This window comes from Suncus etruscus, chromosome 7, assembly GCF_024139225.1.
Source record: "Suncus etruscus isolate mSunEtr1 chromosome 7, mSunEtr1.pri.cur, whole genome shotgun sequence".
Classification (NCBI taxonomy): Eukaryota; Metazoa; Chordata; class Mammalia; order Eulipotyphla; family Soricidae; genus Suncus; species Suncus etruscus.
This window is the reverse complement of record NC_064854.1, coordinates 125,791,487-125,803,667: the sequence shown is the minus strand read 5'-3', so window position 1 is coordinate 125,803,667 and position 12,181 is coordinate 125,791,487. Positions and strand designations below refer to the sequence as shown.

Sequence of the window (12,181 nt, the reverse complement as noted above, 5' to 3'; positions counted from 1 at the left end):
AACATCTAATTGACAAATATTTGTATACAAAATGTATTTCACCACATTGTAAAATTCCATTCTGTAGAAATCCATTTGCTTTACAAAAAATAATAACATTTGGGCCCGGAGAGACAGCACAGCGGTGTTTGCCTTGCAAGCAGCCGATCCAGGACCAAAGGTGGTTGGTTCAAATCCCGGTGTCCCATATGGTCCCCCGTGCCTGCCAGGAGCTATTTCTGAGCAGACAGCCAGGAGTAACTCCTGAGCACTGCCAGGTGTGGCCCCCCAAAAAAAAAATAATAACATTTAGGGCATGCTGGAGAGATAATGCATGCAGCCATGCCGAGTTTAGTTCATGGTACCACATATGGTCCTCTGAACAAAGAGGTAGGAGTGAGCCCTGAATACCACTGGTTGTGCCCTAAATTTATTTATTTATTTATTTATTTATTTATTTATTTATTTATTTTTGCTTTTTAAGTCACACCTGTCATCGCTCAGGGGTTCCTCTGCTCCTGGCAGGTTCAGGAGACCACATGGGATGCCGGAACTCGAACCACCATTCTTCTGCATGCAAGGCAAATGCCCCACCTCCATGCTATCTTTCCAGCTCCCCAAGTATACTTTTTATTCTTCCTGGAGTCTGCCTGAGGCCTGCCGCCACAGTCCAGGGGTTTCTGAGAGACAGAGATGGCCAGTAGAGGCCCTGGTACAAGAAAGAAAAAGAAAGAAATAGTTATAAAACAGGCAGCATTTCTGATGCTTGATCTCTGCCTCCACGCCCCCCTTTGCCACGCACAGACCAGGCACTGTTCGGTCACTATCCTGGGCTCCCTGACCTGTCCAAGTTTTTCCTTTTATTCCTGGCATGACAAGAGGGCGTGTCCCGGGGCGTGTCCAGTTTCTGCTGTCATTACAGTGGGGTTACCCAAGGGGCGTGTCCAAATCAACTGCCATACGTCAACAGTGGTAGGACAAATATTTGCCTTGCTTGCAACCAACCCGGGGCCAACCTGGGTTGGATCCTCAGCTTCCCATATGGCATTTCCTCTCCCCCCCCAGCCTGCCAGAAGCGATTTCTGAGCGACACAAGGTATGGCCCCAAAACAAAACAAAACAGAAAAACCTCCCCAAACTTATTTATTCTTAAGATAAATCAGTGATACTGTTAATACAGTGGGTAGTGTGCTTGACTGCCATGCAAATTACCCCTCAGGGTTTATCCCATGGTTCTCTAAACGAGTCAGGATTAGGCCCATGTGTCCTCAAAACAATACATAAACTTGGTGACACCTTAACTAATGTTGCCTTTATGTATCAGGGTGGGAAGTGTGTTAGGCCAGACCCAGAAGCTCTTAGAAGCTACTGCCTGCTACTGTACTCATGTGGTCCTGGGGTTGCCGGAGGGGGGGGGAGGGAGGAGTGCAGGGTTCGGAGGTGATGGAGCACTGGCGACAGAACTCCTGGTGACTCATGTCCCTGAGATAAGGATACAGCTGGATCCACCATCCTGAGTCAGAAGAGTTTGGAAGGTGAAAGAGTGACTCAGTGCATCTCCCAGCAATCATTCCAGAGCCTGCCTGCAGAATCCAGGCCTGAGTTTCACCATCAGTTTGGGAGGCTCGACAGGCAATTCTGGAGAAATTCCTAGCTTGGCAAACCAACCCAGTTCTTGAAGACAGACCTCGTCTGACTGGGGGATGTGGTCGAGGTGGCGATGAGACCCTTGGCTTGATCCAGGGCACTGCACGACCCTCTGCCTCGCAGCAGTGCCAAGGTGTGGTGCTCGTGACCTCCTCCGTAATGAACACGTGGGGTTACTGAGCAGCTGCCTCTTCTCTGAGCCATTTAAAAGAAAAAGCCTCTGGGAGAAAGGGCTCCGCATGGGGCCGGGCGGTGGCGCTAAGGTAAGGTGCCTGCCTTACCTGCGCTAGCCTAGAACGGACCGCGGTTCGATCCCCTGGCGTCCATATGGTCCCCCAAGCCAGGAGTGACTTCTGAGCGCATAGCCAGGAGTAACCCTGAGCGTCACGGGTGTGGCCCAAAAACCAAAAAAAAAAAAAAAAGGCTCCGCACATTTTTGCTTTAGTCAAATACACCAGCATTGCATGCTCTGAAAGAACCTTGTTCACTTTTTCTTTTTCTTTTTTCTTTTTTGTTTTTTTTTGAGCTACACCCAGCAGTGCTCAGGGGTTACTCCTGGCTCTGCACTCAGAAATCAATCCTAGCAGGCTCGGAGACCATATGAGATGCCAGGGGTCAAACCCAGGTCCATCCCAAGTCAGCCTTCTGCAAGGCAATCGCCCTACCACTGTGCTATCTCTTCGGCCTGTTAATTCATTTTTTCAAAATTATTTCTGAAAATATTATTTTGAAAGAGTACAGTAACTATAAAATTATTTTGAAAGAAAATTTCAAAATTGTTTTGTTTCTTTTTTGGTTTTGGTTTTTGTTTTGGGGCCACACCAGGTGACGCTCAGGGGTTACTCCTGGCTATGCACTCAGAAATTGCTTATGGGTTGGGAGACTATATGGGACACCAGGGGATCGAACCACACGTACAAGGCAAACACCCTACCGCCTGTGCCAACTCCCCAGCCCCTCAAAATTTTTATTTTATTATTATTATTTTTTTGTTTTTTTGGGTCACACCCGGCTTTGCTCAGGGGTTCCTCCTGGCTCTACGGTCAGAAATTGCTCCTGGGGCCGGAGATATAGCACGGAGGTAAGGCGTTTGCCTCTCATGCAGAAGGTCAGTGGTTCGAATCCCGGCGTCCGATATGGTCCCCTGAGCCTGCCAGGAGGGATTTCTGAGCATAGAGCCAGGAGTAACCCCTGAGCACTGCCGGATGTGACCCAAAAACCAAAAAAAAAAAAAAAGAAAAAGAAATCGCTCCTGGCGGGGGACCATATGGGATGCCGGGATTTGAACCACTGTCCTGCATGCAAGGCAAATGCCCTACCCCCATGCTATTTCTCTGGGGCCCCCCTCCAAATTATTTTGAAAGAACTTAAAAAGTTTTATCAAAAAAAAAAAAAAAAAGGGCCGGAGAGATAGCATGGAGGTAAGGCATTTACCTTTCATGCAAGAAGGTCATCGGTTCGAATCCAGGCGTCCTATATGGTCCCCCGTGCATGCCAGGAGCAATTTCTGAGCATGGAGCCAGGAAAAACCCCTGAGCATTGCCGGGAGTGACCCAAAAACCACACACACACACACAAAAAAGTTTTATCAGGGACTGGAGAGATGGGTAAAGCACTTTTCTTGCATGCAGCTGACTTAGGTTTGATACCCAGACCCCACAGGGTACCCTGAGCATCACCAGGAGTGATCTCCCAACACAGCCAGGAGAAAGCTTTGAGCTCTGACAGGGTGTGGCCACAAAACAAAACAAAACAAAAGATAGCTTTGTCATCCTCCCAAACCCAAAGCCTACAGCAAGTAAAATTGATAAGAACAAATATCCTTGCCCGATTGATCATGATTGCTCCTTTCCTTTCCTTTGAAAAGACCCCCTAAAGGGCTGAGAGATAGCATGGAGGTAAGTTGTTTGCCTTTCATGCAGAAGGTCATTGGTTCGAATTCCATCATCCCATATGGTCCCCTGTGCCTGCAGGAAGTGATTTCTGAGCATAGATCCATAGATAACCCCTGAGTGTTGCCGGTGTGACCCAAAACCAAAACAAAACAAAAAAGACCCCTAAAAATTGTGCCTGAGCCTTGCAGAACCCTAAATCCTGAAATGCTAGTCAGAATCCAAGCATGAGGTGGTTAACTAGTGTCCTCTAGTGGGTGCCAAGGTAGTAAGGCACTCTTTGTTCTGGGGGAAAAGGGTGCCTGGTCCCATCCTATTGTTTCCAGGTTCAATGATGCCTGAAGGGTCCAGGACTCCCTCCCAGTGTCTGGGACAAAGGTTCTGTAACCAGGAGGGAATACCCTAATACCTTTGGCTGCAGAGCTCTGTTAGATTTGCCTATCCTAAAAGAGACCCACCCCATTTTGCGGTAGAGTATGGAGTTGCTCCTGGAATTGAGTGCAAAAGTACACATTGGATTTCAGAGACATTGTATGGAAGAGAAATAGCATGAAATGCCCTCTGATAGTTTATATGACATAATTTTCTTTTTGTGGGGGGGCACACTCAACAGCAGTCAGGTTATTCCTGCAGGCTCAAGGATATCAAGGATCAAGTCCAGGTTGGCTGTATGCAAGGCAAAATGCCCTACCTGCTGTGCTATCGCTCCTCCAATATTTTTAACTGATTACATATCAAAATGATTTGGTTTAAATAAACTAGATCAACATTCATGTATTTTTCCTTTCTTTCTTCCTTTCGTCCTGTCTTTCGTCCTTCCTTTCTTTCTTTCTTTCTTTCTTTCTTTCTTTCTTTCTTTCTTTCTTTCTTTCTTTCTTTCTTTCTTTCTTTCTCTCTCTCTTCTCTCTCTCTTTCTTTCTTTCTTTTCTTTCTTTCTTTCTTTCTTTCTTTCTTTCTTTCTACCTTCTTCCTTCCTTCTTCCTTCCTTCCTTCCTTCCTTCCTTCCTTCCTTCCATTCCTTCCTTCCTTTCTTCCTCCCTCCTTCCCTCCCTCCCCTCCCTCTCTCCCTCCCTCCCTTCTTCCTCCCCCCTCCCTCCCTTGTTTTTGAGTCACACCCGACAGTGCTCAGGGGTTTCTTCTGGCTCTATGCTCAGAAATTGTTCTTGGCAGACTTGCGGGGACCATATGGGATGCCGGGAATGGAACCAGGGGTTCTGTCCCCGGGTTGGCCACTTGCAAGGCAAATGCCCCTGTCACTGTACTATTGCTCCAGCCCCCCATTTTTTATGTATCTCTTTTCTTTTGGTGGGGGGGGTCACACCCGGGCAGCACTCAGGGGTTACTCCTGGCTCTATGCTCAGAAATCGCTCCTTGGCAGGGATACCGGAATTCGAACCACTGACCTTCTGTAAGGCAAATGCCTTACCTCCATGCTATTTCTCCAGCCCCATGTATTTCTTTTTGCTATTTACTGTTGATGCTGGGGAGGGGGGCAGGAGCGAAGTCCTGCATCTGTTTCTCATGGATAATTCTCTTCAGATGGGTTGGGCCAAGTGCCTGGACCCAGGGGCCACTTCCTTAGCCAAAGAAAGCAACTGTCCTTTGTGGTCCACCCCCTACCTCCCAAAGCGCTGCTGAAATCCCACCTTTCACTCTGAGCAAGTCAGAACTTTGCAAGCTTGAGTGAATTACCTGCCATCTAGAGTGATATGCTGAGGTTGCAGAATGCCTTCCTCACGAGGGGTCTGGAGGGAACTAGAAAGGGAAGAGAAAAAAGTCCAAACTGAGACTGTTAGGATTGTCAGGGAGCACCCCACTGGGGGCCACTGAGCTATTATCGAGGCTCTCTTGCCAGGGGAGGTGGATGTAGGGGACCCTGTCTGGCAGAGGATCCCCTGGTGACATGTGGACAGACAGAAGGTCACTCTAGATTTAAACTCACAGCCTTAAACTTAGTAGCAAATTTGCAAGATGAAGCTGGACCGCCAAGCCATCTTCTGGCCTCTCCAGACTCTTTTTGTTTTTGATTTTGGCTTTTGGGCCACACCTGGTGGTGCTCAGGAGTTATTCCTGCAGTGCTCACAGGCTCTATGTGCACGTGGGAGTGAATGAACTGGATTTTATGGGATTCAAGGCAAGAATTTGAACCCTTATACTATCTCTCTGTACCCCTGGATTTTTTTCCCCTAGGAACAGTCTGATATGAGTGCTTCTATTCAAGATAATAGGCTTATTCTCTGGACCTTCAGAGGGAAAGCACTCCTTTAGACTCACTACTGGTGGTGCTTAGGGAGACCATATGGAATGCTAGAGATTGAACCCAGGTCTGCTGTGCAAGACAAGTATTCTACCCACTTGTACTACTGATCAGGCCCCACCTTTAGGGTTCTTCAGTGAATAAATTTTGAACAAGTCTCTTATAAGGAATTCCTACAAGCCAGAGATTTAGTCATTTTACAAATGTAATTTTTTTTTGGTTGGTCCATATGTGGTGTAGGGGATCGAACCCAGGTCGCACACAGTCAAGACAAGTGTTCTACCACTGAGCTCCATCTCCAGCCCTTGGAGTGTTAATCCTTGGCCAGTATTAGTTGACTACATTCTGTATGCTTAGCACAAAATGACCCAAGTGGGACCAAAATGAGGCAAGCATGTAGCATGATTGTCTTCTTAGACTACTAATACCTTAGAGTTTGTGTTCTGTCTTGTTTTCTCTTCTAGGCTTTTATAACTGGAAAGAGGCTAAATTGACATGGAGTTTTTTCAAACAGTCTTTCTTGAAACAGATTTTGACAGAAGGTAAGTAAAGGTCACTGTGAACATTCATAGTGTGAGGAATTTCATAGAGCTGCTGCTGACCATCCAGCCTCCTGGGCAGGGGCCCCCTCAGCCTGTGGATTTCTCTGGAAAGAGAGGGAAATTAACCTTCAGCTAGTGTATTGATTTACTCAAGTCATCAAGTTCAAATCTCTTCACAGCCTTGTAAAAAAAAAAGTATGGTTTCTCTTTTTAATTAAAGTTGAGGAGGAAACAACAGGGTACTACAGTAAAGGTCAGCTTCTTTGTCTTAAAACCCTCGGGCCCTAAGTTATCGTTGAAAGAAATATATTATCAAAAGTATTCCATTGGTGGGCCCGGAGCTGTAGCACAGCAGAAAGGTGTTTGCCTTACACACAACCAACACAGGACGGACGCTGGTTCGAATCCCGGCATCCCATATGGTCCCCTGTGCCTGCCAGGGGCAATTTCTGAGCATAGAGCCAGAAATAACCCCTGAACGCCGCCAGGTATGACCCAAAAGCCAAAAAAAAAAAAAAAAAAAAATTCTATCAGGGCTGGAGCACTAGCTTACACCCCATAATATTCTAATCTTCCAAGTTCTGCAGGAGTGATTCCTGAATGCAGAGCCAGTAAGTAAGACCTAAGCACAGCAGGGTATGCCACCCCCTTCCAAAAAGGAAAAAGAAGGGGCAGAGAGATAGCACAGCAGTAGGGCATTTGCCTTGTATGCAGCTGACCCAGGACAGACAGTGGTTCGAATCCCAGCATCCCACATGGTCTCTCGAGCCTGCCGGGAGCGATTTCTGAGCACAGAGCCAGGAGTGACCTGAATGCCACCAGGTGTGACCCAAAAATCAAAAATCAAAAAAAGAGAAGAAAGAAAAACAAACCAAAAGAATCCTTAGGTTGATGATTTGAAGATGAAGTTGCATACAATTGCAGTATTCTAATTCGCCATCATTATCGTTAGCTTGTAGTTTTCCTTTACCCCTTCCAATATTCTCATCAGTTCTATTTCCGAGGGGGAGTAACGGCCCTAGGAGTCCCTTTCCCCATCTGTGAGCTGCCTCCGGGACCAGGAGACTGTAAGGCTTTTAGAGCTTTAGATGATTGTTGAGAGCTGAGCCTACAGCCAAGAAAGTGAAACAGTTGGCAGGGCTTCTGCAAAAGGGGGGCCGGAAGTCCTTGAGGAGCCGAACAAAGGGGCCCGGCTGCTAGGTTTGTGGAACGCAGAGTGTGTGCTCTTCGGGAAGATCCCTGCACCCTCCAGGCCTGCCTCGTGAAAGGCAGTGTTTGTGGAGAAAGGAAGCTCATGGTCGTGAAATTATGGCTGACTCACATTCTTGTTCTTTAGGAAAACCCTTGAGGAAGGGATGTTTTTTCCTGGTCAGGTCTTCCGGTGGATTTCAGTGAGTTTGAGGGAATAAACGCAGTGGCCCTGCGTCTCTTGGTCCGGATGGCAGCTGCCCCGGTGTGCTTCACAGCACCAGGCATCAGGGACCAACTAGACTGGAGACTGCAGAGGCTTGTTCCCTGCTTGCAACCACGCCTGGGCCATTGTGGCCTCACTGACCGTTGACCTCCCTTGTCCATTGACTTCAGAACACGGAAGTGGTTTGCCAGGGACCCCAGATTCTTCTGATCTAAAAACGACAGTTCTGAAAATGTGGAAACCATTCATTCTGGTAGCCAAGTATGCTCTCACTGTTCCATTTTGCCCCCCATTTCCTGAAACTCTGTGTGCCAGGTGCTAAGAATACACAGATGCATGAGTCAGAGGCCACAGGCTGGAGGAGCTCGTCCCTCACGCAGACACATGTGAACACTGATGCAGGACTGCAGGCTGCCCCTGGAAACCCATCGACTCCAGCCTTGAGTACTCAGTTCAGCTAGAAAGACCAGACATAGACATGCTAGGAGGGTAGTCTCTGCCCTCTTGGAACTCAGAAAGTGTGGGGAGAAGAAGCCTGTCATGGAGAGTCTGGAAGGTTCCCCTGAAAAAGCTGAGAGCTGAGTGGAGGGGTGAGGGGGTGGTTTGGTTCCCAGCATTCCTGAGCCTGCCTGGAGCCATTTCTGAGCACAGAGTCAAGAATAACCCCTAAGCACTGCTGGGTATGGTCCTGAAAACAAAACAAAAAATAATGACTTGGGTCCAGAGAGATATTGAAAGGCAAGTGGGCACTTGCATTGCATTTGCTGACCCAGGTTCAATTCCTGGCATCCCTATGGTCCCCTAGCATGATTCCTGCATGCAGAACCAGGAGTAAGCCCTGAGGCTCACCAGGTGTAGCACTTACAAACATCCGGTGTATTTTTTGTGTGTGTATGGGAAGAGGAGCTGATTGGGGCCCAACTGGTGGGTGCTTGGAGGCTACTCCTAGTTCCATGCTCGCACAGAGGTGGTTGCCAGCAGTGCTCAGGAACATGTGTTGCTGGAATTAAACCCAGACCTCGGGCCCGGAGAGATAGCACAGCGGCATTTGCCTTGCAAGCAGCCGATCCAGGACCAAAGGTGGTTGGTTCGAATCCCGGTGTCCCATAGGGTCCCCCCGTGCCTGCCAGGAGCTATTTCTGAGCAGACAGCCAGGAGTAACCCCTGAGCACCGCCGGGTGTGGCCCAAAAAACAAAAACAAAAAACAAAAAAACCCAGACCTCCAGCATATACAACATGCATTCAGCCCTTTGAGCTTCTCTGGCCCCTGATTTTCCTACAGGTTTTGGTATCGTGTTTAGTGATGCTCAAGGGATAGTCCGGCCTCCCTGCTTAGGAGACACTAAGACACTTAGGCAATTGTGGGGGATTGGTACAGGGTTATACCCAAAGCAGTCACATCAAGGCAAGTGATTTATCTCCTGGACTATCTTTCTTTACCCCCCCCCAACTATTTTTATTAAATTGTTTGGTTTTGGGCCCAGAGAGATAGCACAGCGGTGTTTGCCTTGCAAGCAGCCGATCCAGGACCAAAGGTGGTTGGTTCGAATCCCGGTGTCCCATATGGTCCCCCATGCCTGCCAGGAGCTATTTCTGAGCAGACGACAGCCAGGAGTAATGCCTGAGCACCGCTGGGTGTGGCCCAAAAACCAAAAAAAAAAAATTGTTTGGTTTTGTTTTGAAGTGGCTTGGAGAGTTGCTGCCAATTTTAAAGAACTTTTCAAATTATTATTTTAAAACAACATTAGGACAGGAAGCATGTCCTTTTTGGTTTGGTTGTATATGGGGCATACCCAGAAGAGCCAGAGCTGACACCTGGCTCTTGGCTATGCTTCGATACTATATGTGTGCAAAAGCAAGTGCCATACCCACTGTACTATTTCTCTGATTCAAGAAGCAATTTTTTGGGGGGTAGTGGGGGCCACATCTGGCAGTGTTTAGGGATAACTCCTGGCTCTGTGCTCAGAAATCACTCCTGACTGGCTCGGAGGACCATATGGGATGCCAGAGGTCGAATCCAGGTTGACCACGTGCAAGGCAAACACCCTCCCCAGTTCTATTGCTCTGGCCTCAGAAACAAGTCATTTTAAGTGATAATTTTCTTCCTCCCTCCCTTCACACCTGGCATTGCTCAAGGTTACTCCTGGTTCTGGCAGGCTCAGGGGACCGAATGGGATGCTGGGAATCGAACCTGGGGTCAGCCGAATACAAGACAAGTGCCCTATTGCTGTGCTATCACTCCAACCCCATCTTTTGAGAATATCTGCAAGCCAGAAAATTTGATAGATAAGAGAAAGAAAAACAAGAAAATGTATAAGCAATGCTAACTATTTGGATTTCATTTTATAGGTGAGCGATACGTGATGACATTTTTGAATGTGTTAAATTTTGGTGATCAAGGTAAGATGTTTTCATTTAAGACGAATACTAGGGGCTGGAGAGATAGCATGGAGGTAGGGCATTTGCCTTGCATGCAGGACGTTGGTTCGAATCCCAGCATCCCATATTGTCCTCCGTGCTGCCAGGAGTGATTTCTGAGCGTAGAGCCAGGAGTAACCCCTAAATGTTGTTAGGTGTGACCCCCCCCCAAAAAAAAAGAATACTATCAGTAGGTACTTGTAATCCTTTTCTCTGGTTTTCTACATACTGTGGAGATTTCACACTGTAAAAATAGTGGACACATCAGCTCCTTTCATGTGATTTGGGACCCAGATAATCCCTCCTCATCCCCCCCCCCCACCCCAGATCACTTGCCCTTGTCTTCCTTCCTGCAAGCTTAGGTGCTCATTATAGGTGTTAGGTATGCTAAGAGTGCAAGGGAGTCACTGTTACAATAAAGAAATGTTGGGGCTGGAGCAATAGCGCCGTGGATAGACCATTTGTCTTGCACGCAGCCAACCTGAGTTCGATCCCCAACATCCAATAGGGTCCCCTGAGCACCATTAGGCATAGTTTCTGAGCACAGAGTTAGGAGTAACCCCTGAGTGCCACCAGGTGTGACCCAAAAACCAAAAATAGGGGCTGGAGAGATAGCATGAAGGTAAAGCGTTTGTCTTTCATGCAGAAGGTCGGTGGTTAGAATCCCGGCGTCCCATATGGTCCCCCGTGCCTGCCAGGAGCTATTTCTGAGCAGACAGCCAGGAGTAACCCCTGAGCAACGCCGGGTGTGGCCCCAAAATAAAAAAGTAAAATAAAATAAAATAAAACTATGAGGCTGGAGAGATAGCATGGAGGTAGGGCATTTGCCTTGCATGCAGAAGGATGGTGGTTCGAATCTTGGCATCCCATATAGTCCCCAAGCCTGCCAGGAGTGATTTCTGAGCCTAGAGCCAGGAGTAACCCCTGAGAGCTGCTGGGTGTGACCCAAAAACCAAAAAAATAAATAAGTAAAAATATATACCCAAAACAATTACAATAATTGAATCAGTAGGTTGAATGTTTTTCAATATTTATTGCTAAAGAAAAGCTGTGAAGGGGCCGGAGAGATAGCATGGAGGTAAGGCGTTTGCCTCTCATGCAGGAGGTCATCGGTTCGAATCCCGGCGTCCCATATATGGTCCTCCCGTGCCTGCCAGGAGCAATTTCTGAGCCTGGAGCCAGGAATAACCCCTGAGCACTGCCGGGTGTGACCCAAAAACCACAAAAAAAAAAAAAAAAAAAAAAAAAAAAAAAAAAAAAAGAAAAGCTGTGAAGTAGCAACAATAATTTTAAATAAGATGCAGAAAACCGTGGCTTAACCAAGTAATTTAATTTAATTAATTTAACCAGCTAAATCCCAAAGGTTAAAATCCTTCAAAACTGGGGCCGGCGCGGTGGTGCTAGAGGTAAGGTGTCTGCCTTGCCAGCGCTAGCCTAGGATGGACCGTGGTTCAATCCCCTGGCGTCCCATATGGTCCCCCAAGCCAGGAGTGCATAACCAGGAGTCTCCCTTAAGCGTCACTGAATGTGGCCCAAAAAACAAAACAAAACAAAAAAAATCCTTCAAAACTGGATTCCTGGGGCAGGAGAGATAGCATGGAGGTAAGGCATTTGCCTTTCATGCAGAAGGTCATCAGTTTGAATCCCAGCATCTCATATGGTTCCCCGTGCCTACCAGGAGCAATTTCTGAGCATGGAGCCAGGAATAACCCCTGAGCACTGCCGGATGTGACCCAAAAACCACACACACACACACACACACAAACAACAACAACAACAACAAAAAGCTGGATTCCTCCTCTTCATCATTTGTGTGTCTAATTTTTCAGCTGTACCTGATGTGAGGGTATCAGCATAGACCTTGTCATCATCACTGAGTACGCAGGTATCATCATCACTGCTGTCGGTCTCATACAAAGTGCAAGAATATTGTGGGTTCAGTAGTTCAGTGGCATACAGTTCAGGTCAGCCTCGACTTGTGGACTGAGCTCAAGTGGGGGGGGGGGCCCTCCAGCAGACGGCAGAAGATGA

At 47.5% G+C, this 12,181-nt stretch overlaps 1 protein-coding gene across 1 annotated transcript in view; it reads left to right on the top strand.

Moving 5' to 3' along the window:
• The window catches only part of RFT1 (RFT1 homolog), a 43,041-nt gene that overhangs the window by 18,529 nt on the left and 12,331 nt on the right, over window positions 1-12,181 (top strand). Inside the window, exons 7-9 of the mRNA XM_049776227.1 lie at window positions 370-375; window positions 6,240-6,317; window positions 10,082-10,132. Of these exons, the coding sequence (XP_049632184.1) occupies window positions 370-375; window positions 6,240-6,317; window positions 10,082-10,132 (135 nt within the window). The remainder of the gene's footprint in view (window positions 1-369; window positions 376-6,239; window positions 6,318-10,081; window positions 10,133-12,181) is intronic.